General features: G+C 38.7%; 3 protein-coding genes across 3 annotated transcripts; 2 read left to right on the top strand and 1 right to left on the bottom strand.

Annotated features, from left to right (window-relative positions):
- The first annotated feature begins 7,508 nt into the window (after window positions 1–7,508).
- gla (galactosidase, alpha) lies at window positions 7,509–11,732 on the top strand. Its single transcript, XM_079250376.1, has 7 exons — window positions 7,509–7,729; window positions 8,790–8,964; window positions 9,789–9,963; window positions 10,186–10,277; window positions 10,376–10,537; window positions 10,831–11,028; window positions 11,125–11,732. The coding sequence occupies exons 1-7, from the start codon at window positions 7,569–7,571 to the stop codon at window positions 11,434–11,436; spliced, it is 1,275 nt and encodes a 424-aa protein (XP_079106502.1). The 5' UTR covers window positions 7,509–7,568; the 3' UTR covers window positions 11,437–11,732.
- Window positions 11,720–15,486, bottom strand: rpl36a (ribosomal protein L36A). Its single transcript, XM_079250377.1, has 5 exons — window positions 15,422–15,486; window positions 14,719–14,824; window positions 14,576–14,643; window positions 13,077–13,199; window positions 11,720–11,798 (listed from the first exon to the last, which is right to left on the bottom strand). Exons 1-5 carry the CDS (start codon window positions 15,422–15,424, stop codon window positions 11,778–11,780), a joined length of 321 nt encoding a protein of 106 aa, XP_079106503.1. The 5' UTR covers window positions 15,425–15,486; the 3' UTR covers window positions 11,720–11,777.
- A 1,335-nt stretch (window positions 15,487–16,821) lies between these two features.
- btk (Bruton agammaglobulinemia tyrosine kinase) lies at window positions 16,822–25,118 on the top strand. Its single transcript, XM_079249563.1, has 18 exons — window positions 16,822–16,848; window positions 19,867–20,030; window positions 20,117–20,221; window positions 20,757–20,838; window positions 21,015–21,140; window positions 21,227–21,291; window positions 21,380–21,567; window positions 21,849–21,911; window positions 22,089–22,143; window positions 22,242–22,321; window positions 22,633–22,760; window positions 23,315–23,386; window positions 23,632–23,803; window positions 23,961–24,180; window positions 24,321–24,385; window positions 24,475–24,593; window positions 24,724–24,881; window positions 24,984–25,118. The coding sequence occupies exons 2-18, from the start codon at window positions 19,890–19,892 to the stop codon at window positions 25,053–25,055; spliced, it is 1,911 nt and encodes a 636-aa protein (XP_079105689.1). The 5' UTR covers window positions 16,822–16,848; window positions 19,867–19,889; the 3' UTR covers window positions 25,056–25,118.
- The last annotated feature ends 508 nt before the right edge of the window (window positions 25,119–25,626 follow it).

The raw sequence follows: 25,626 nt of genomic DNA, 5'->3' as shown, positions 1-25,626 counted from the left end.
TGCATCAGTTGGGGCTAAAAAAAAATGTGTTGCCAGGTGAGAGACAATCATCCATGTAGTAAATATTCAGCAGAAGGTTCCTACCTGCTTGCTTCGTTAAATTCCGATGACTTTTTTTCACCAAGCAATGTACAGTGTTATCCTAATAGAACGGTGCTTTATCACAGCACAACATAGTGTTTCCAAATGTAGATTTGAAAGCAGAGGCCTGAACTATCAAACTGTAAATGTCCTCTCTAAAGAAAGCCTGAGCTATTCAGCATTAATGGCTTCATCAATCTATTAAATAAAACAGCAGTTTAATAGTGCCAGTGTAAAACTACAAATCACTTCTGCAAATCACTCACGCTGGGCTTCAGGAGTGCCTCAGAGAGCCACACATACACAGTGTATTTGTCATCTGAGAGTTCATGAAGTGACGCACACAGATTACAATAACTAAAAGGAGGGTGGTGGTAACTCCTTTAAACAAATGGATCTCCCATAGTGAGTGAGGTCAGCCATTGGTGCTTGTGAGGGACCAAGCCGAAAAAACCCAGAGAGGCACAAGGAATTTTTGAAAAATAAGATGTTGAAGGGGATAAGCCAATGCTTTAAGCCTCTGGAATGTTAGGATCGGAAAGTTTGCTGACTCGCTTTACCTGATGTGGTTGATGTTGATGAATTGTCCAGACGCTGCAGTTGCAGTTTAAAAGCAGATTTATTTCCCATTTCGAACTCCAATATGTCCACAGTCAATAAACCAATGGCATTCTGCGCCTACAGCGTGTTCCCGGCAAAGCGGTCAAAACTGAATTTCTTTTCCGGCCTAACACACCTTACACACACAATTTCCTGTCTTATATAGACTTTCATTAATTGGCCTCTACAGATGTTTACATTAATTTAAAAATATAGAAATAAATCTTTTTGTAACCATAACTTTGGGCCCATAAAAGAGGTCAAAGAAACAAACTTCAACATTGGCATTAACATAACTTAAATACTAACTGACCTACCAAACTGACACACGAGGGATGCATATATACACTGGCTGATCAGGCCACTTTGACACACAGGGGGGAACAATATAATACTCTAAACAAACTATATCATAAATGTAACTAATCAGTGTAGTGTTAAAGATAACCTATTGAGAAAGTAATTTAAACAACCTGAAAATTCCAAATTATGCAAAAAAAAACTAACAAAAACAACAATCAAAAAGAAAAACCTAAACCCATGCTACACTTTACTTCTAAACAAATGGCTGAGCCCAATTAGGCCTTGGCCTGATTTGAGGAACTCCAGCGCAGCTGGGACTCCTTTCTTTGGCAGGCTGGGCAACTCCAACACAGGAACTGGTAACTCAAAAGGAAAGTATATTAATTGAAAGCAAACCAAATTAACAAGGTGACAGTGTAAGTTAACTAAATGTGTGCACCCAGTCAGTTAACCCCCTGTCAACCCATCCATCCATCCATCCATCTTCTGCCGCTTATCCGGGGTCAGGTTGCAGGAGCAGCAGCCTAAGCAGTGAAGCCCAGACTTCCCTCTCCCCAGCCACATTTGCCAACTCTGTGGGGGGAATCCCAAGGTGTTCCCAGGCCAGCCAAGAGATATAATCCCTCCAGCACATCCTGGGTCTTCAATGGGATCTCCTACCAGAGGGACATGCCCTGAACACCTCACCAGGGAGGCGTCCAGGAGGCATCCTGACTAGAGGCCCGAGCCACCTCAACTTCCTTCCTCTCGATGCGGAGGAGCAGCGGCTCTAGTCTGAGCCCCTCCCAGATGACTCTTCACCCTATCTCTAAGGGAGAGCCCGGCACCCCTGCAGATGCCCTTGTCAACCCAGTTAATAAAAGTATGAAATCTAAAAAATGAAAGTGTATCTTTAAAAATGTTTAACTGAAAAAACAAGAAAGTTACCAGACCTTTACTGGTGTGGCAGCTCATGCTGCCATCACAGTGCTCTATAGCAGAGATCCTCAAACTGGGGCTTCAGACCATAATGGGAGTCGTGAGATCTTCCAGGGGATCACCAGATAATTGTAAAACACTATATATTTACATACATTTATCATATCAGTTATTACCAAAGCTGTCAACAGGAAGCCATTACAGCAGACAAAAATCTGTGGAATTAGCACTTTGATTTTTTTAACACATTAATCCCAACACCACTATTTTTAATACTCATATCAAATTACAAATATAAATGTGGTATTATCTCCACAAGAGAAGCAGATGCCTTGCCAGTGCCGTGCCTAGCAGTAAACCAAATTCAGCAAAAACCACTTTACTCTCCTTATTTATGAAGATTCTGATAGTTTTCCAGCCTTACATTTAAAGAACGTCTGTAAGATGACCCATTTGATAATCACTCAGTTGTAGTGAACACCACTGTGGGGGTCGCTGCTCAAAAAATTTGAGAAGCACAACAATAAGGACCACAGTGCATCAGAATTGGTGCAGTTACTATTATAACTTCCTTGTAGGCAACTACAAAAAGGCTGAAAGTGTGTCATCAAATTGTATTACAGTATAAATTATAACAGTTTTTTTTTTTCTTTGGACAAAAGTATATACTAAAATCAACACTTTTTGAGATGATGAGTTTATATTTACTTTTACTAAACTAAATCTCCACCCACACATCTGCACCTTTGTAATAGATGTTACTGTGTCAATTAGATGAAACATCAAATTGTTTTCTGGATTAAGAATCTCATTTCATGGGGGATCTAACCAGTAGCCTTGGATTTATTTATATCTGGAGAAAAATGGTGGACAGCATTTTGTAGAGCTTCACTAGAAGAATACGTTAAAATCAATAACTTCAATTAACAGAATAAAAATAAATTGCTCTGTGTCAGGCTGTATATGTCATCCAGTTTGCTTAGTTGCTAAATTAGGTCAAGTAGCCTAATCCTGATTGGAGTTCTGCGTTCCGGCTGGGAGACCTTTAAAGTAACCTGTTTAATGAGATTCTCAACAAACCTGCATCTGAAGAGCCGTTCATCTGTATGTTTAGACGTGACTACATGCCACAGAACGAGACCAACACAAGAACAAGCAGACAGTCTGAAAATTCAATGGGAAAAATGTGCTGGGTACAAAGTCGAACGAAAAAGCATTTTCATCAAAAATGCACAGCCTTCTTTTGCTGCTTATTGATTTAACAATAACACTACACCACACAATGCACAGCTCTATCTAATTACTGTAAAGATTGTGTATCATAATAAGAACTCCTCAAAAGGTAAGATTAATGCTGGCAGGTACTCTGTGATTCTGTTAAAGCAGCCAGAGCAAAAGGTCAGGCTTTTTGTACTCACTGACTTTTTAAGGACTACAACTTAATCATTTATTGATTATACTATTAAAATGGATTTTCTCAAAATATACTGAGACACCTTGTGCTGAGGTACTCTGACCCTGCTGGTGTAGCTGTTTCTAAGATCACTGGCACACCATTTTAGATCTAATTATGAGAAAAACTATTATTGAACTCCTTTTTCACATTTAGAAGATAATCAAAACTAAAATCAAGCATATAATTTCACATAGATATATGAGGTAGGCCTATGTCTGGTCAGAAAAACTAAAGATACAGGCTATACTTTCTCTCAAACAAGTCTCCATATATCTGAAAGTAAACAGACAAGGGGAGGGGGGTTCCTCCTTCGATAAAGCCCTTTGGCTATAAGGCAGTAAATAATGTATTTGGTAAATAATTTATCGTCAAGGTCTAATGATAAGAACAACTTGCCCTCTGAGCAGTGTGTAGGCATCTGGAGGGAACAGTAGTAAGCAGAAACCCAACAGATGAAACTTTATAAATCTTATATAAAAAGAATCTCCTCTCTGGATTTCAATGTCAATTTGAAAGAAAAAAAACTACATTCCCACAATTTTTATTAAATGTTGTGATCTGGTCAAAGAATTCATGTCATATCACTTCTATGCTACACATCTTAATATTTCAGAGAAGATGCAACATGATCATCCTTCTGAGACCACATTTAGTCGGATTTAAAAAAAAAAAAAAAATGAAAACAGCATCTTTATACTTGATGTTTCCATCTTTGAAGAAGAAAATCAAACCAGTAACTGTCCACTGACTGCATTGAGGTTAAGCAAAGAGATTAGACATACAGTGAATATGCACTCAAATGTGAATACTGATCAGCCAAAATATTACAACCATTTGCCTAATATTGATTAACTAATTCCTAATTCCATGATAAGAGCTGTGACAAGCCGGTGATTCAGAAGAATATCCAAAGGTGTCTTTGAGTGTCTGGTTCAAGACGTTAGCAGTCCACAGCTGCTAAGAAGGTTCTTTGGGAGCTGTGGGTTTTGAGAGAGATCTTTATAGATTGGACTTGCTTTATACAGATCTTATCAGATTGGTCTCAGAGGAGTCTGAGGGCAGGCAAACACAAAGCAAGTTTATTTGTATAGCACCTTTCATGTACAAGACAATTCAGAGTGCTTTACATAAAACATTAAAAGCAACAAATCACAGAAAACAGCAATAATCACAGTAAAATCATTTATTAAAATCAAATAATTAAAAGCAAGAACAGTGAAAGGTTACCATGTAGATTTAATGCATAGGAGCATAAGAAACAAAATGTTTTCAAACTTAAGTTTCTACATTTGATGAGAGTTTAATCTCCGAATAACAGCTAAATGCTGTCTGGACTGTGGTCTGGAATAGCTGACCTAAGTCTTTGGATCACTGAACACATCACAGATGTATTCTGGGTCTAAACCATTCTGGGATTTGTACAAAATCAGTCGGGTTTTAAAATCAATAGCCCCACATTGTGTTCTCAAAACCCCAAAACCCCAAAAGTCCCCAAAGGTCTGATTGGTCTCCATCATACTGAGTTTGGTGGTAAAAGTGAAAAAACATCTATTCTATGTGAATGCCAGGATCCAGAACACTGCATTGTCACAAGACGAGCTGCTTCTGACGTTAAACCATCATGGGTTTTAATGTTGCAGCTGATCATGTATAAATTTAAGCTATATAGTATGTGCTACAGCTTAGTTTATAATTACATTTTCACTTGTAAGAATGAAGCACAAAGTTGCATGAAGAATTTAATTAAAGATAACTGCAGCTCAGATTGAATAACCTAATGAATCATTCTTTCTAATCTGCCAGTAATTAAGGACATCTTACATTTTAAAACAGACAAAATATTAAATAAAAAACTGGAACAGTATGGATTGTCTGCTTTCATTGCTCTAAAGACTCAACCTACTTCATTATGCAGTCACCTCTTAACTTTTCAATGTCACATGAAGGAAGAATCGGCTATATAATAAATGAAATATTGAAATTAAGTGTTTCTTTACCCTGTAATGTAATGTCACTCCTATAAATGGCTTTTTGTTCCCATCATTATGGACATCTTAAATCGATTTCTGTCTGGAGATGACCAGATTGTAACACATAGCTTGAGTTGTCACTCTGGCTGTTTGTAATGCTAATATGATCAAGTGAATTTGCAGAGGTCTAAAATATAATTAAGCACTGTGAAGCAACCCTTCATTCTGTGGTTAAAACCCACTGAGGATACAGCAGCTCTGTAAACAACCAGGTAGACCTAAACAGATTCCCTCATGTCAGAACTGAGGAAATTTACACTTTCTTCAGTCTTGTAGTTGTAAGCAACGTTTCTCTACACAACTTATTTTACGTTCAAAAACATAAGCGGGCTGCAAGAAAGTGTCAATAAAACAGTGATTCCCCGGTCAAGCTCTACAGGTTATTTACCAGAAGGCTTTTCAGACACACTCCATCCAACAAGGACCTAATTAAAGTAGCATCATCAGTACATGTAGGCTCCTTCCCTTGTGACACTCACATAAACAACGTAAGTGGCTAATTGCACAACATTAAGGGATTCTTCTCACCGTGAGTCGTATAGCAGGGGTTTTATTTATAGAGGCACAACTTTTTGATGCCATTTTTTTTTTTTTTGTGCTGCTACCTGTCTTTATAGATCAATACAGTAATGAAACTCCTTGGAAAAAGGGCTCGCCACAACAAAGCTTTCCCTTTTATTTCATCCCCATACACTTCATAACAAAGTTGCCAACATAAGTCAGCCATGACAGTCTCTTCAATTACATGACAGCGAGGAAGAACGGAGCATGATGGATTGGTGTCAAAGCTCTGGGGAGCCGTATAAACTAGACAGCAAGAGAGGGCTGCCCCATCTGCCAACAATCTCAATTAATCGCTGTAAAGATACAGGCACACTGCTATTTCATGCAGCACTTAAAAAAAACAACAAGGGCTTCTGTCACAACAGTGGGCAACACCCCATTTTTACAATGAGAAAACTGTATTTAGATGAGCAGGATTGGCCCGTCCATCAGCAGGGGGGAAGAGAGTCAAATTGAAATCTGACATTTAGAGCCTCAAAGCCTTTTTCTCACTGGCTCTGATATGAACTACAGCATGTGACAAATTGTATCAGGCTTGTCCCTGGGTGAAGCCTCTGATAATATTTAGAATTAAAAAGGGCATCCTTGACATTTCACATAAAGGTCATGTTTTGTGTTCATTAAAGCTCCCTTTTTGCATAAAGTCAGCTGTGGGGATTGAGGATTATTCTCATTATGTAAGTCCACCAATTCACAAGTGCCGCTTCATTCATTTCCACTCCTGTTAATATCAGGACTCACTGAGTTACAAGTAGAAAAGATGGACTTCCATGAGGAAGTTCGCTGGGTGGTTTCACTAAGGTGGGATGCAGATACAAGCGTTGTGGCGACTTTGTTACTGAGCAAACTCTAAAAAAGCTGATCTTCGCATAAATGGAAGAAAGAATTAATACAATATCTGCAAAACTCATCACTCTCTCTGCATGAAAAGATCTCTGACAACTTCACAAATGGAAATGTCTGTGATAAATTTGAATCTGTGGTAGCATGTCCATTTAAAACTGAATTAAGACACCTATCTCTAATATAACATCAGCGCCAGACAAATTAAATGTTTCATCCTCAGCTATTAAACAGTCAGAAGCTGTGTCGATATGTACCTTAAAGCTGATAGTGTGTGTGGCATTTTGTTAACTGGCTCTTCAGAGGCCAGGTAATTTGGAGCATTTTGCATCAATCCTGGTGCCAGCTATAGAAGAAAAAAATCCAAGATTGTTCACTTTAATTTGTTTAACATATGAAAACTAGGTTTGTTTGGAAGCAAATGATGGCGTAATAGCTGCACAAAATAAAACTGCTGAGGTTATTTTATTCATGCCTCATGCCAAGTTTGCTACTGCTGTTTTTATCTTCTTTTTTGTCATGAGGAATCACAAGACTGTATCACATGACTTCTTAAGTTTTTACTTCGATAGCACAGGGAACTTCCTGGTTTGCCGAAGGACCAGAGCGGAACGCCATTGGTCAGCTACAGACGCCTTTTGATCCTATTGGTTAATATTTAAGTCAATCACCTAAAGGAGGTGGGGCTGGTAGTTCGGCACGAGGAAATAGGTATAATAAGCACAGTAGCTTTTAGTTCCTGTGGGCACCACGAGTGAAATTTGTGAGTGAAAATGTGCCGAATTTTGTTTTTCCTGGCGGTCATCAGTTTACTGTGTCCTTCTGCTGAAGCACTGGACAACGGCCTGGCGCTGAAACCCACTATGGGCTGGTTGCACTGGGAAAGGTTCATGTGTAATACCAACTGTGACACGGACCCAAACAACTGCATCAGGTAAGAATATCAACAGTGGGGCGATTAAAGTGATCAGTTGTGACAACAGTCCTCCTGATGCTGCAAAAATAATACTTGCATGAACACTAGAGACTTTGTTTACTTTCTGTTTGATTAATTTCTTTACCCCACATGTTTTAGGAAGAGTGGCATTTAAATGTTGAGCATAAACTAAATCACTCTTGAAAATGTGAGATCTGTAATAACAAAACATTTAAAATGTAGTAAATGAATGGATAAATGCGATCACATCTCATTAAAATCTTTGTGGATTCAGGAAATGTAAGCAAATACGGTTTTTTTTTCGGATAGGACAGGAATTTGCAAACAACTTTGCAAGTGTTGTTAAAGTCATATGACTTGTTGAGCAAAACAAGAGACAGAGAGGTGTGATAGAGAAGGATGGGCTGGATTCAGAGGGGGACTGTAGGCCGACCGGTTTAGCACTTGATGTGGTTTTTGTCTTGCATGAAAAGCAGGTGATCCTTTTGACAGAACAAGTTACTCCAAAATATGAGGATGTCATACAGCTTCAAGGAAGCCGTTCCTGATGTGCAAACTGTCCATGCTAATGCTGGATTTCAAACTATGGACTCCTTTCTAGCTCATAGAAAGCAGCTCCCATGACTTACAAAAGAAACTTTCTCCCGGTACTTTGCTTCAGTCTGTCCTAACAAGCTCAAGCCTGGTGAAGTGTGTAATAACATCAAGGAAGTTTCTCAGTTTTTTTTGTCAGGTTTGTTTATAATGCACAGCTACCTGAGGACTAAATTAATCTGCATTTAGCAGACATGTGCAGAGCTTGTCTGGGTCTGAGTCAGGTATGTTCCAGCAGGAAATCCTGCAGAGCACTGGTCCCAAGGACCAGGATTGGGGATCTCTGTCTAAGATGAATTAGTTAGCTAATTATTCTATCACTTGACAATGAGCATTCTTTGTTACTAACATTAAGTAGTATCTCGATATTTGTGTGTGTCGCTTTGTTGTTGGAAATATCATTGAATTTTGGCATCTAACTGATGCTATTATCTCCACCTGTCTCCTCCTGTTGCCCTGGCAGCGAGCGTCTCTACATGCAGATGGCAGATGTGATGGTGAAGGAGGGCTGGAAGGAAGCCGGTTATGAGTACATCTGCATCGATGATTGTTGGCCCTCCCATCAGCGCGATGCTCAAGGCCGCCTGCAGGCAGACCCCAAAAGATTCCCGAGTGGCATCAAGAAACTGGCCGACTATGTAAGTAGTTGGTATGAAACAGGAACAAGAAGCTGACTGTGAGAATACCAAGAGTATTAGCAGAGTAAGTCCTCCATAAAAATCAAAGAGGAAAGAGGCTCAGAGGGACTCAAGAAAAGGGAGAAATAGTTTCCACTATTTCATCTGCTGCAGGGAGCCAAGTAAAAAAGATGTGATAGGATATAGTTGCTTTTTATTATCGCTTCCAGTTTTGGGACCGCAGAACGAGTAGTTTGCAGGTTCAATAATGGCAACCATCTGTCTGATATGCAAGACATATTCCCATGTGATTTAATGCATTGCAGTTTTATCATTCATTTCCTGCAATTTATTCAAGTTTGCAGATGTCGAAAAGTTTGGAGAAGTTCCTGTTAAATAAGTCTAGAAGCAAAAGTGATTACACAGTCAGATTACATATACATCCAGGCCCCCTGCAGTTATTTACATAATGAGGGGGAAAAAGCCAGATGTGGAACCCGGGTCGCAAATTTTGTTTTGTGGAAGTGGAGAACCTGAAACAAGGTGAAAAAATGCACAGATTCAGTTGGAATTTACCATGTTGCACCATCTTCATAGTGAGGAGGAGGAGGAGAAACCATTCAGACAGGCTGATTACCACCTCAGAGTTCACATACAGCATAGCAACACACACATCTGAAAAGTGATGTTCACCAGTAGAGGGATAGATTTAGCAAACCCTGAACATAAAGTTTTCTGCTGTGCGACATCGCCACCTACTGGTTTGAATATGTTTCAGGAAATAACAGCAGTGTAGCTTGTTAGTTAAATAAACATGTTTAAAAGGAAATCTTTTCTCCTTTCAGATCCATGCTAAGGGTCTGAAGCTGGGCATTTATGGAGATGTTGGGAAAAACACCTGTGCTGGATACCCTGGCAGTCTGGGTTACTATGAGACTGATGCTCAGACTTTTGCGGACTGGGGCGTGGATCTTCTTAAGTTTGACGGCTGTTTTATGGAATGGACTTTACTGGGAGAAGGTGGGACTTTCATTTAGAATTTAAATGTCTAGTTGTCAAACATCAGGACTGTGCATGAGCTGTAGGTAAACTATTGATTGCTGCTGGGGTTTTTTTTTTTGGTTTTTTTTGCACAAATCACATATTTATCACAAATGTGAAGCTTTTTTATTCTTTTCTACAGAAGATCCACGGTCATTCATTCTTTGGTTTATTTTAATTACTTTAATTTTTCTGGTTAAGGCTATATGAACATGTCAAAGGCACTAAACAAAACAGGGAAAAGCATCCTGTACTCCTGCGAGTGGCCTTTGTATGAATGGCCTTTCCATAAGGTAAGAGAAAACTTCCAGCTTGAACAGTAGTTTGGAATTTAATGAAAAGTCATTAACTTTGTGTTCAGTCATTGTAAAGAGCATTTCTGCGCTTCCAGCCCAACTACACAGCAATCCGTGAGACGTGTAACCACTGGCGCAACTTTGATGACGTGTACGACTCATGGAGCTCTGTCAAGTCCATCTTGGAATGGACTGCGTCTCATCAGGACATGGTCGTCCCCTCAGCTGGACCTGGGGGCTGGAATGACCCTGATATGGTACTCCGTTCTACTCCAGCTCCTCAGCAGTCTTTCTGATGATCTTTAACCAAAAAGAGCCCGTGGCGTTAAAGTACCAAGCTGCTTTCGTGTTCTTTACAACACACTGTAACTGTCTGGCACTTGAGGCAAAAGTTTTGTTGAACAAATTCACCAATTTGCTTTCTTGGAATGTGATGTGTAATGCTAATGTATTTTTTCCCCCCCCCTAATTTATGTTTTTTTTTCAAGCAGATTTAGGAGAAAAAACTGAATGTTCTTGTAAATTGACATTTTTTCCCCCATTTCTCTAGCTGATAATTGGGAACTTTGGCCTGAGCCACGACCAGCAGGAATCTCAGATGGCATTATGGGCCATCATGGCAGCCCCCCTGCTCATGTCTAATGATCTACGGGACATTTGTCCTCGTTCCAAGAAACTGCTGCAGAACCGTCTCATCATAGACATCAGCCAGGATCCACTGGGCAAACAGGGATATCGCACTGCCAAGGTGGGTGTGAGAACTGACAGAAGGCATTAAAACTTCCTCCATGGCATTTGTCTGCTTCTGACTTCCTGTCAAATGATCCTATGACTTGTTCTACAGATGGACAGCTTTGAGGTGTGGGAGAGGCCTCTGTCTAAAAACCGTCTGGCTGTCGCTGTGATGAACAAGCAGGAGATCGGTGGAGCCCGAGGGTTTGCACTGAGACTCATTCCTGGGTGGAAGATCTGCAACCCGCAGTGTAACGTCACACAGATTTTGCCTCAGTACAAAGAGATGGGCGTTCAAAACCAACAGAGCAGTATCATATTACCCATCAACCCTTCAGGCACTGCTCTGCTGACAGTAACCCCCATCAGCAGCGACTTCCAGAGGCGTTTCAAGCTGCACTGGAAGCCAATGTCCCTGAAATGAGACACCACCATATTGTACTCCTCAGGTTATAGATTTGTGGAAAAATCTTTTTTTACTTTTCAGGGTTAAATTAGTACGTTTTCAAAGGGATCCTTTTATGATTGAGTTTTAATATGGTTTTAAATATCCCTCCCACCTGTGCAGCATACTTGAATAGATTTTATATTTCACAAGTCTCATCACAGACTTGTTCATATGGTGAGGGTTATCTTTAGTAAGAAACATTTAACTGTGCACCTAACCTGCTTGAGAAAACTGGAAAAAGAAACCATTTACTCCAAAACTGTTTTGACACATTTATTGAAAATAGTGACAGCTTCATCCAAAAGACTGGACCACAGTTAGAACTGGATGACCTGGCCCTGTAAGGAAACAAAGGGAAATGTGAGGCAAAATGCTGCTTGATTATCTTGTGAGTTATTTCTGCTGCGTTTGTGAAGGTTCTGAATGACATTTGCACTGTAAAAGAATAAATTTCCAATAAAATTTTTAAAGTTGCTGGCAACACGACTACTGTATATAACATTGTTCATAAACACAAGTCAATATGGTAACAGACTTATGTGATTTAAAAAATAAAAAAAAAAAACTCTGTTACCATGCTTCCACATTTTCCTACAATACATCATGGTTATAAGCTACATTCACCACCCTGAGGCTACCAGCTCTCATCAATATATCATCACTTCAATGCCATTAAAGCTGAAGATGGGAACAATCATTGCAATTTCTTTAGGTTTAACTATCAAATGGTGGACTTCAATAAATAATTAAAATAAAAATAATTTCATGAACCAAAGATTGACGCTTAAGCGCCATAATCACATTGTTGTTGGTTCTCTCAAAAAACCTATTTAGTCTTCAGCTTATGCATGAATCGTTCTATCAGGTTTTGTTTCACCTGAAATGTTTACATCCAACAACAATTACATGGCAGCAAGACATTTCTAAATAACTTTATTTCAAAATCTCTTTGTAACAAAAAATTGTATAAATTTCATGACAATGTTAAAGGTAAAAAAAGAAAGGGAAGTAAATTTCATGTATTCCTAATTTATGCTGAAGTTTAAGACATTTTGAGTGTTTATCGAATGCAAGAATGCTTTGTTGCCTAAATAAACAATTCAGGCAACTGGGCTGAAATTGTGGCTTCTGACTTGATCAATGGAGGGAAAAAATACAAGCACAAAAATACAAGCATGAATACTATAATGCAAGCACAGTGGATTTTGAACATAAAGGTTGTATTTAATTGTTTGGCTGCATTATGTCTTCTGTTTGCCACCTATATGTAACATAAATTATGTACACTTAAAAACATTTGGCATTTCTAAGTCTGCCACAATCCAACAGTTATTCTATGAACTGGTTCTGCTTTTAATGTACGCACATTTACCAGCGTGTGTATATATATCATCAGAATGTCTGATTTACTGATGTAAACATGTCAAAAGATTCTGTATAAACAAAGTTTCAACATACAATAAGGTATTGGACCAACTGTGTTCGGTGTGGTGCGTTAAGGCTCAAATGAGCCATAAAACATTAAATCACTTGTTTGAATTCAAACAGAATTATTACAACTAATAATGCTAAGTATAACACAATGCACTCTACACAAGCACAGAGAGGACTCTTACCTTTCTCTTCTTGTCACCTCCCAACTCGAAGTGCTTGCATCTCTTGATGGCCAGCATTCTCTTGGATCTGCAGTTGGGCTCCACACACTCGAGCCTCAACACAATTTTCTTCGTAGTCTTAGCCTGAAAAGAAACGCATTTTAGTGAGTATGATAACTAGAAATTTGAAGTTACCGGTTACACGCTGTTATGCGGTTGTACCAGTTACACCCAGGGTCCAAAATTAACAATTGACTAAAGAATGGGACCTCTTCCCTCCTCCTGGCGATCAGTAGTGTGGTTGAGAGAAGGGCCACGCAGCAAGTTCTCAGCATGTGCGTCTCCTGTCATGCATTTCATGTGTGAGCAACATCGGCACCCATCGAGAATTCGAGAGGAATCCCGGATCCAAAGAGGAATGTCCAAATCAACAAACTTTGTCATGTTTTAAGTTTTAATTTGGGTAATTTCTTTTTTATGCTCCTCTGCTGTCTGCATGTACAAACATGTTCACATCACATAAGAACTCCTACTGTGGCATTTCTGTGTAACATTTAACTGAATTAATTAGCGCCAATATGTGGATATTTTTAACAGGAGCCTTCCAAAAGTAGAGTGAAACAAAGGATAAACCAGCAGGACCGCCCAGAAAGTTGCGATATGGAGACGGTGGCATTGTAAGACATGAATGTCCACACTATTCCCTAACCCCTCATTTATAACATAGGGCTATGCTATATAGCAGACTATATAGTGCACTCATTCCGTTGGTAATTCAGACACAAAGCTGGCTATTTTCTCCTCATTGCCAATCGATTATAAACTGTCACCACCATGTGTCTTCCAAATCCAATCCAAACTCATGGGAAAAAATTCTTATGAAATATTTTATTCTTCAACTGTTATATATATTATATAACATATTTAATCAACAAATAAGGAAATAAAATGAATGCTCTATAGTTATTTTTTCTTAACCTGCTTTGACATTTGTGTCACTTGTGCCACTTTGATCTCATGCTGCAATGCATTGTGGTCTATACTGACCTGTCTAGTGACCATCGATGCTCTACTTTTCAAGATGCATTGTGGGTAATTTTGAATGTACTACTTTTCTCTTTCTGGACATTCGGACTCCCTTAGAAAGTGTTCCTCTTATAGCTCAGGAGGATGAGCAGTCGGCTTGTAACTGGAAAGTTGGTAGATCAATTCCCCTGAAGCCTAAGTGGTATGTCTGCAAGTCTGGATAAAAGTGTCTGCAGAATAAAATAGTATGATCCCACTAAGTCTGTGGTGCTGTGGCACAAGGTCTGTGTCAGGAGCAGCAGGCCAGATTGCATGGACTGTCTGAATTTGTACTAAAGAAATGACATGTGCTTGAAAGTATGTGTCTAAAATAATAAAATATTTTGGCCAGTAAAAAATATGCTTGGTTTGTGGATTTTTTCAGCTGGGTTAAGCTAAAAAGTTAATTTCGGACACTGGTTTCACCAATCAAACTATCAGAAACAAAGACCTACCTTCTTACGGAAAATTGGCTTTGTTTGCCCACCATATCCGCTCTGCTTCCTGTCATATCTCCTCTTACCTGCAAGATTGTTACAGTTCAGCCACAATTCATTCAGATATGTGATTAATTTGCACACTGGGTGAATTTATTTACCCTGTGCATAGAGGGAATCCTTTCCCTTTTTATACTGGGTGACTTTGTGGGGCTGGTGCTTCTTGCACTTCTTGCAGTAAGTCCTGCGGGTCTTTGGGACATTCACCTGAACAATACAGAAAACATTATCTCCTAACAGTCTGATGCATTTCCAGATTGCAGAGGCAGGAGGATACAGGCCTACCTCCTATATAATATTACTTAACAGGCCTTCTCTTTGGGTCTACCTGACAAAAATAGTTAATGAAATGATTGCCGCAAATTATAACACCATTACCTACAAATAATGCCAACATATATAAAATCATGCTCTGTTGCTGCACCGAAAGCGTTTAAAGGCATTTGCTGGCAAGCTAGCGTGCTAGCATTTCAGCTACTTCACGTAAAGGGCGTATAATACTGTAAATATGGCTAAATGCTGTCACCATACACTGACTGAAGCTACATTTATTTTAGTTTGTCCAAGAACGGAGACTTGCTGGACATGAATAGGCGCCACCAGCAGTTTGTTTAATCTACCTACGTCGTAGTCACCATTACTTCCTTTAACAGTGGTAAAACCTACACATGAAAGTTAATAATGTCATCATCGTGTCTTTTAAAACATCACCATTACTTTCTAACTGAACATATTTAGGCACGATGCTTTAATACGCAAGATTGAGTGAGATTTTATAAACGTATTAGTGTAGTAATTTCATACCATGGTTGCGTCCCGATGTAGCGGAAAAGAGGAAGGCCGAGGCCGGAAGCACTTCGTGAAGTAGACGTCAGCGGTGAATGTGCGAACAATATGGTGGTCTGCCCCCTAGTGGTGGGACATGTCGGGCGGACACAAAACGACATTTTTAGTAAAACTGCAATTAGCCGCTGTGTCAGTACAATTTTCAGGCGTTTTTCATAAAGTAAAAGTCCTGCGATGTTTTTGGATCTACCTGAACATTTAGAATAGGTGTTTTCACTAACAGTGAACAGTGCTAGTTTACCTGGCACATAAACTCTGCTCATTAAATTCAGCTTGTTTGGTGACAGGTCAGAACTCCTGCCAGACAGGACTTTTACTTTCTGGACCAGGAATTGCCACCTCTGTTCTGCTTACATTCACTTTTTAAAAGTGAAATTTTACTTCTCATCTTTAAATAAAGAAAAAAAAAATTAGACTTTCTGCTGCAATATTTATTCAACATAATCAGTTGTCTACTAATGCAAGGTTTTAAAATCACTATCTATCTATCTATCTATCTATCTATCTACCTATCTACCTATCTATCTATCTATCTATCTATCTGTCTGTCAATCTGTCAATCAGTCAGTCAGTCAGTCAGTCAGTAAGTGAACCCTGGGCAAGCATGTAAGTGTTGGATAGCAGGAAGAATCTGGACTGCCTGGAGAAAACTCACAATGACTCAAGGAGAACATGCAAACTCAACACAACATTGGCCCTAGTTGAGGACCAAACAGGAATCCTCCTGTTCCCAGGAATTAAGCTGTTCACAGGAATCCCAGCATGACACAATCTTAACTTCTCACATTAGTAAGTTTGAATAAACACTCTCACAAGATTGAATAACCTTCTAAAAATCAAGGGCAAGGGGAAAAGTTTAGAAACTATTCTTTTTTCTTATTTTTTACATATTTATATGCCAGCTCCCCCTTCAGCAACTACAGCATGAACATAGTGTAATGTTCATATGTGGGATTTCAGTTTGCTGCTATGTGTTTGGCCTTTCTGTCCACCACTGATGGAGATTTACTCATGTTATCCTAAAATTTTTATCTTCCTGCTGCAATAGTCAAATTGGCAGTGAAGTGGACAGGTGAACAAATCCCCTCAACTAAAGGTATCACAATGTCACTGCATGCAGTATTTAAACATGGTCCTGTGAACAATGTTTAACTCGAATCAGTTTATCATCAGTACTGTCCATAGGGCTGATACGAAAATGAGCAGGAAGATAAAGGGGAAGTAAGCAGACTCGATTCCTCTCTGTGGGTGTGTCTTAACTTCTTGCTTCACAGACTAACACACATTTTATGGAAAGCAAACTACTGAGGCAAAGGTTCATGCCATAGCTTCACGCCTCAGCATCTGCAGTTGTTTGTCTCATGCTTTACTTTCTCAGGTGCTCGGTAAGTGACAACATTTTGCTTTACGGTCAATGAAAATTATTTGTCTTTCTTCGTTCACACGAGTGCACAAAATTAGTCTATAAAAACAGAAAATTTAGTGATATATAACACTAATAATCTTCAGTCTCATCCTCATATAATATGTTTAATTAATTAAATCAATGTTGTGTCAATTTGTACACGTACTCAACTGAAAACTACCAGAACTGCGTGTCTGTCTGTATAATGAAGAAATATTTGAGGTTTTTTTTGTTTTTTGTTTTTTTAAAATTTATATCTTTGAAGCTTTTATCTACTGAAACATTTTTCATTTGAGTAACTTGTTGACTGTGAGGCACTACTGGGTTTCTGTGGTTGCTGGTGCATGTTGATATAACTGAAGTTATCAAACTTTAATCTTATAATCAGATCCTATAGGCATGTGTGAGCAAACTTTATAATTAATGCATGCTAAATTTTTTTAATTATTTATCCTGACAACTGCCTTTCACATTTCTCATCCATGTCAACATATTTGCACATTTGATATTAGAACAGCTAAATGTCATGCCTTTGTTGCTTCTTTCTCTCCCTCCCTCTCTCTCTCTCTCTCTCTCTCTCTCTCAATGTTTCTCCCTCACACACACACACACACACACACACACACACACACACACACACACACACACACACACACACACACACACACACACAAGCACATTTCTTGCACATATTGCTTATCTGTCAGGAAACATAAGGAAAGAGAGCCTCTTGATAGGTTCCTATTTAAGCAAGAGCTTTGCACTTATGGTTATGTTTGTGGTGTCTTACACGGTGAGCACTACACTGTTAAATAATAATGCAAGTTTTTTTTAAATTAAAATATACATACATGTTTTTATGTATTTATTACAGCTACATTTAACTGCCATTTATATTCCTTAACAACCCAGCTGGGTCAGTGTGTGGACTGATTTCTGATACAACCTATATGCCCGATCACATAAATGAAAAAGTGAGGAAAAGCTTTCTTTTGATGTGTCGTGCAGAAAAAAAAGAGCATATAAAGTATAGTGTTTTACGTCATATAAACAGGTATACATCCGAGATAAAAACTCATATTCTATAAAGGCACTTTGGGTTTTTCTCCCTTCACGTTGCAGTGCAACACTGATGCAACTTCCCCATGAATTTGCCTGTGTCAGCCACAGTTAGTAAACTCCCCTCAGAAAAGACCAAAAAAGAGAAAGAAAAAACCCAGTATCCTTCCAACAGAAATGGTGCAACAACTTAAAAACAAATGCGATAAAGTCGATCGACGTAAGTACACCAGTACTTTGATTTTCAGTGTTATCAAGTTAGTGATGTGGGAAAGCATAGGTGGTGACAAATGAGGAATGAGTAAACAATGTTTCACAGAATACGGAACATTGCTGTCTGGTTGGGACAGCGCACACAACGCTAATAGGGCTTATCAGGCTGCTGTTAAGAAATGTCAGAGGTCTGGTTAGTAAAGAGTGACAGAGGTTTCTGGTAGTTTCACAGTTACAGCGTAGATGATAGAAGGAAGTGCTCAATGCTGAAAATAGGCTGAGCTAAAATGCAAAAACATCTGACAGAGACTGAGGATGAGCATTCAGCCGAGTGACGGGGTGAGTTTGAGAATCTGATAGTTGATATGTGAATAGATGTCACATTAGTCACATTAGTAACATTTCAGTGACGTTGAAACCTTTAATGAATGTTTGATTTTTTTTTTTTTTAACAACCTGATGTCGCTTGAGGTGAACACATCAGACAATAGTTCTTTTAGCCTGAGATGATTATTTGATGTGGTCTAAGTTTTAGTTCTGCATTAGTTGTAACCAAAGCTGCCTTGACATCCCGCTGACCCAGTGCTGTCCATGTTGAATTGAGGTGACTTATTCAATGATACCCAAGTTTGGGAGTACCGTTCTTCCTTTACCTTCTATTATATGTGAAGACAACTCAACTGCACCACATTTAGTCATATTTCATATTACATCCACTAATCTATGTGGTTTTTTTTGTGTGTATTTGTTTTTTCACGGTTTAAAGATATTTTGTCTTAGTGCTCTGACAAAGTCTTTATTAACACCTTCCACCCTCGCAAACACACCATCATTAGTATTTTCTTGTTCTGAAGGTGCAAGTTTCACTTTAAATATGGTGGTTAGAAAGTGTTGAAAGTAAGATACAGATACAACCATGGACTAAAATTACTGTTTCTTTAATTTGCCTACTTATCTAAGAATGCAGGTAAAGGGTAATGTGTAAATTCATGAGTCCTTTGCTCTTTAAACTGACTGCAAGGGAACACATTGTACATAGTGGTTGCTTATGTGCATGCAAAAATATTCACATGAACTGTGAATAAGAATTCACAGTTTGGATTCTGTATTTGCCTCATTCATAGCTTCCGGGTCCTAAATGTTAAAAAAAAAAAAAAAAAAAAAAACAATCAGAGAAAGGTTTCAGCATGTCTGTTAATGCGCAGGTTTTAGATAACAAAGTTTAAGATGAAGACAAAATATGGCTTCTCAAAGAAATGAAAAAAAAAAGAAAAACAGGAAAAATGGTACATTTGGGCCAAGATGATGGCCATGATAAGACAGCTGGGGAAAACATGGAAATGATGGAAACATAGGATGGAGTTGGCATGATAAGCCAAGCCGATATGCAAACTGTGCAGTTTCATTCACTGATAGGGCCTGCACTGTTTGTTAATCTCTTACCAAATCTATCCTTGTCGCGGCATTGCTCTGAATGACCAGCATGCAAGTATTCATGTAAAACTTTGCAAACGGAAGGCCAAGGCTGAGAAGTGTGAAATGCAACAAACCCAAACCCACTATTTAATACTGAGCTCAGTAAAACTGGGTGAAACCGTTAAAGCTTTCAGCAAAATGGCTGTCATAAGGTGTGAACACGCTACATAACGCTGTTTTTCATTAGGAAATGAAGTGTTGTGCTGCCAAGTATACCTCTAAAACTGCTTTAATTCATTACTTGTTTCAGTGTCAACCAATTTAAGTTGAATCATGTCAGACAATATACTGGAAGAAGTCTTCGTTAAGCGATCACAGCAGAAGAAGAAAACATCCCCTTTGAACTACAAGGAGAGATTGTTTGTTCTTACGCAGGAAAAAATAGCCTACTATGACTATGATGCTGACAAAGGGGTACGTATATCCAACTGGATGCAGACTTGAAACAGTCACGTTCTATTTTAATCCCAGAGTTGTTTGTGTCTTCATCTCTTGTACAGAAGAAAAAAGGTCTGAAAGGATCAGTTGATATTGAGAAGATCAAATGTGTGGAGCTGGTCCAGCCAGAGCCAAATGCTCCACAGGAGCGCAAGTATGCATTCCAGGTAAACTCTTATTCGTTCACTTTTCTGACAGAGAAAATATTTGCAGAATATTTGTTTTCACTGCTATTTTTTTCTAGATGGTCTTCATCTTAGAGTCTTCTCATATCTCTAGAAACACAATATTTATCTTGAACTGTCCCCAACCCCACCAACCCTTTCTGTTTTAAACACTATCTACATGTTGAAAATTTGCACCATGTATAAACATTTGCAGCATGTATAAAAATTTGCACCATGTATGAGGGTCATATCCGTGTTTCCTAAGTAGAAAACTGTCAAAACATTCTGAAAGTCCACTGTTAAGAAGTGAAACAGTCTGAGATTAATCAGGGGCTTTCAGGGGCTGTGCAGGTGTTGTCATTGTCATAAGACTCAAGCAGCAAGGAACCATTTACCATCTGAGAAACCCCAAGTAAAAGTTTGCACCATTCAGTATCAATGCAGTTGAAGAATAGAAAGATATTAAATACAGTTACTAACTCGTAAAAATGTAAACATGATCTTTTATCTTGATGGAATATGGATATTCCCACAGGTCATTTATGATGAAGGACCGCTTTACATCTTTGCAAAGACTGAAGATGTTCGGTCTGTGTGGATAAAGAAGCTAAAAGAATGTGAGTAAACATCCTGTCAGATTCCCAACTGTGTCCTGTGTTTATATATCTCATCATCTTTGTGATCCATATCATAGTGTTGGGCAGCTTGCACAATGGCAGAGCTGGAAGCCTATGCAAATGTTGATTTAATACACACTTGGTGTGCCCATGCGTCTATTCTTGTACATACACAGTGGTGCGCTTCAACAAAGACCTGATGCAGAAGTACCATCCTTGTTTCTGGGTTGATGGGGTGTGGCTGTGCTGCCATCAGGAAGTTAAACAAGCTATGGGTTGCAAAGTGCTGGATACTAAAAACGGTGGGGTCAACACTTCCTTCAGTCTGAAATCTGAAATAATTACAACAAATGATCTTCTCAGTTGATTAAATAAATGTCAAAAATAGGTTTTAAATCCGGAACATCGAGCCGAAGGCAGTCCAGGAAACCGCTTCCTCCAACCCCCATAGAGGTACACTCCAAGACCTTTTCAAATCCATCCTAACCAATCAGAAGCTAATTTCTTTTACATTACATCTAATAATCCTATCCTGTTTCAGGAGAAGGCGAGTCGCCCTTTGCCCCCACAACCACCTGAGCCACCTGCTTCCTCTTCAAGCATGACTGTAATAGCTGAGTACAATTACACCCCTTTGTCAGCCCAGGACTTGGAGCTGAGGAAGGATGAGGAGTACACCATCCTAGAGAAGTCTGACCTCAACTGGTGGAGAGCCCGAGACAAATATGGGTGAGAAGACTCAGATACAAAAAGTAGGATGCCAATGACTCAGAGCAAAGCCCAAATAATCTGTTTACACAAAACATTAACAGCCCTGCTTCAGTAAAAATAATGGGTAGAAGGCCATGACCAAAATCATTTCACACGCATAAAAAGAAGATGTTTCCTAATGGATTTTAACAGAATCTAAGTTAGATATTAAATTAACCGCATAAAAAGAAAGGGGTATGCATTTTTAATGCTTAAAATAAGTTTCTTGTTGTTTTACACTGTTTGTTTTTCTATTGCAGAAAAGAAGGATATATACCAAGTAATTATGTTGTGGAAGCAGAAAATGGGCTTGAAAGATTTGAGTGAGTACAAGTTGACCTGTCCAGGCCTTGGTGGATTAATTTCCATACTGTTACTTTCTTATTTTTTATATAAGCAGATGGATTTTTTTTTTATTTTATCTATGTATCTGCAACTATTGGATTAATAAATGCTGCAAATCAGAAAACAGAAAAATATGATTATACTTGTTTCTACAGCTGGTACTGCAAAAACATGAACCGCAGCCAAGCAGAACAGCTGTTAAAGTCGGAGGTAACTCAGGCCTACATTAGGTTAACAGAACAGAGGCTAAAGCATATCTTTATTTAGATTCACAAAATCTATGTTTGCATGTTGTTTCCTGCTCTCAGAACAAAGATGGAGGTTTCTTGGTACGAGACTCGAGCAAAGCTGGAAAATATACTGTGTCTTTGTTCACCAAGGCTGGTGGGTGAGTAAAATATTGCTGCCATTTATACAGTAAATCCATTGGCTGGAGTCATGTGTGATCGTGTAAAAAGGAGAACTGCACATAATGAAAGCGGAAACTGCAGGCCGCAGAGGGAGAGAGATGTAAATTATTCATGTAAAACCAGGACTAATCTGTCTGCAGAAGTTTTTTATCTAAGACTGAACCACACTGTGGATAAAACTGAACACATATTACTGGCACGTGAAGGTGATAAAATGCTTGGTTCCCGTCTTGGTGAAAACCTGTTGATACGATCTGGTGATGGTTTATTTTCTTATTTTTCTCCACAGGGACACAGGTGGAAGTTGCAAACATTATAACATCTGCACAGCTGCCCAGGGCCAGTTTTACCTGGCAGAGAAGCACTATTTCAACACTATCCCAGAACTCATCAACTATCACCAGCACAATGCAGCAGGTCAGTCCTTCGGCTGTGAGTGTATGAGATGCAACGCTGTAGGTGAACATACAAAAATAAAAAAAAAAATGTGGTCATGGCAACAAGAAAAGGGAAATTACACAACAGGGGGGAATCTTGTGATAGTTAAAAAATGGCGGAATAAAAATTATTTTTTTCTTCATATCGTCATATGAATTGCATAACAAAGTTCCAAATTAAATCTGCTTTAAATCTCCAGATTTTATTTATTATATGGAATACCGAATAACATGCCAGTCTTATCACACTTTGCTACTTAACATTTAAGTATGCCCATTTTATGTGCCCTTAAGAAATGACACCTGCCCTTACTTTTCACCCTAACGATAAACATTTAATCTCTGTGATGGTCAAGCAAACTGCAAAAGACCAATACAAAACTCATTTAGTACCATTAATATGTATATACTGCTTATATTTCTAAGTTAAACTGCTCTTTAAAGGCAATAAACTGTGGACATTCATACAAAAATCCAAGTCAATAAAATGTTGATCTAACAAGTATATGTGGCTTTGTTTTCCCACCTTTCTAGGTATGGTTAGCAGGCTGAAGTACATTGTATCCAACAGAGCACAACCTCCATCAACAGCAGGACTTGGCTATGGTAAGAATATGACTGAGTTCAAATGCATTTGTCTCCTAATAGATTCTGTCATTGATCCTTGTTTCTGGTAAATCATCTCTGATTGCTAATTGGAGCAGTTCAGACATCCCAGATCCTCTGAGATTCACCATCCCCTCTCTCACATCTGTCAACAATAAAGCTGAAAGCATCAAATGTTGTTGGTTTCTGTTTAATACGGTAGCTTCCAGTGCAGGGTAATCTTAATTTTGTCTTATTTTATGTAGGTGTTTGGGAGATTGACCCACGATACCTCACTTTCATCAAGGAGCTGGGAACGGGCCAGTTTGGAGTGGTGAAGTACGGAAAGTGGCAGGGTCAGCATGACGTGGCCATCAAGATGATTAAAGAGGGATCCATGTCAGAGGAGGAGTTCATAGATGAAGCCAAAATCATGATGTAAATACAACTCACCCCAAACTGAATTTTAAAACCGAATTTGCATTGGTTATATGCCCAAAAATCAGAAAACGGCCATCTTACATGATGAAGGGGTGTTAACCTTAACTTCTTTGAGTAAAACTAGCTAAATCTCCTTTCATTTTGTACAAACCAGGAAACTTCGACATGAGAACTTGGTGCAGCTGTACGGTGTCTGCACTAAACAGCGACCTATTTACATCGTGACTGAGTTCCTTGCAAATGGCTGCTTACTGACATACCTCAAGGAGGGCCTGAAGCAGCACCCAACAGCTGTCCAGCTCCTCGAGATGTGTAAAGATGTATCCGAGGGCATGGCCTACCTTGAATCACAGCAGTACATCCACAGAGACCTGGTGAGAGCAAAGATCTTCTGTGTGAAAGTGCAAAACAAATTCTACTGCATTCCTAAAGTATTCAAATAAACTGGTTTGGTTGTGCAAGAGAAGACATTTAAAGATTATGCTTGTAACAGAGGTGTTTCCTTTATCTTTAGGCTGCCAGGAACTGTTTAGTAGATGCAAATGGCACAGTCAAAGTGACTGACTTTGGCTTGTCACGGTAAACCTTTGCATATTATCAAATAAACAAATAAAAGCGCAAGCAAACTCATACAGTATGAAATTAAAATCCTCTTCCAATGTCCTCAGGTATGTTTTAGATGATGAGTACACAAGTTCAGCAGGTTCAAAGTTCCCAGTTCGTTGGTCACCTCCTGAGGTTCTTCTCTACTCAAAATTCAGTAGCAAGTCAGACATCTGGGCATATGGTAAGAAACCTAATTCCTGCTGCTTGTTTGTGCTTAAATAATCATTCATTGATTGAATTTGGGGAGAAAAGGCATCAACTATAGTTATGATAGCATATATTTTGTGTGTTTACTGTTCATTCTCTACTAGGGGTTCTCATGTGGGAGGTGTACACTTTGGGCCGACTTCCATATGAACGCCTTAGCAACACGGAAATAGGTGAACAAGTGCCCAGGGGCCTTCGTCTCTACCGCCCCCAGCTGGCCAATGAAAAGGTCTACAACATCATGTCAAGCTGTTGGCATGAGGTAAGTGAATTCTGAGCCACAACTGTGTATGAAAATACTTTTTGGAGCCCAGTTCAACTGTTTCACTTTGCTTCTTTTTTTTTTTTTTTTTTTTTTTTCCAGAAAGCAGAGGAGCGACCAAATTTTCAGGAATTGGCACTGACGGTTCAGGATTTACTTTATGAGCTCCAGTAGATTTCTGAATAAACAATCGATTTGCAGAAACATCTCAGTCTGATCCCCACAAAGAATTTCCACTTATGCCTGAAAACATGTGAATTAAGTGCAATGTGAATGTCACTATTGCTCATTTATTAGCCTTTAAATCACATCAGTAGAAATAGTACCATCATTTTGAATGTGACGATTTAAGGATTAAAATCTGTTTTTAATATATGCTGTGTATTATATTATCTGTAATTATTGTGGAATGTAAACACCTTTGTATATAAGACAAGCTTTGAAAGCTTACATGACTTGCATAAATTAAAGCCAAGTATTTCAGACTTTAAAATGTCATAAACATGATGTTAAAAGAGCATGACTGTCAAAGTTACTGAAATGTATGTTATACTCCAAATTCCCTCTCAAAATATATGACAAATGTATGTGCCCTCTACATTCAGTACCTGTCGAATGTTTGGAGACACTTTTTCTTGTATAAAACTTTCTATTTCCTTTAAATGTGCTTAATTTAAAAAGAACACAAACAATAAAACATTTAATAAATATAAAGTTCTCAAGTGGATATGGCTTAGAGAAGGTT

The sequence above is a fragment of the Telmatherina bonti genome, assembly GCF_933228915.1.
Source record: "Telmatherina bonti genome assembly, chromosome: 12".
In the NCBI taxonomy this organism is placed as follows: domain Eukaryota; kingdom Metazoa; phylum Chordata; class Actinopteri; order Atheriniformes; family Telmatherinidae; genus Telmatherina; species Telmatherina bonti.
The sequence above is the reverse complement of the archived record's forward strand: the minus strand, read 5'-3'. Positions and strand labels throughout refer to the sequence as shown.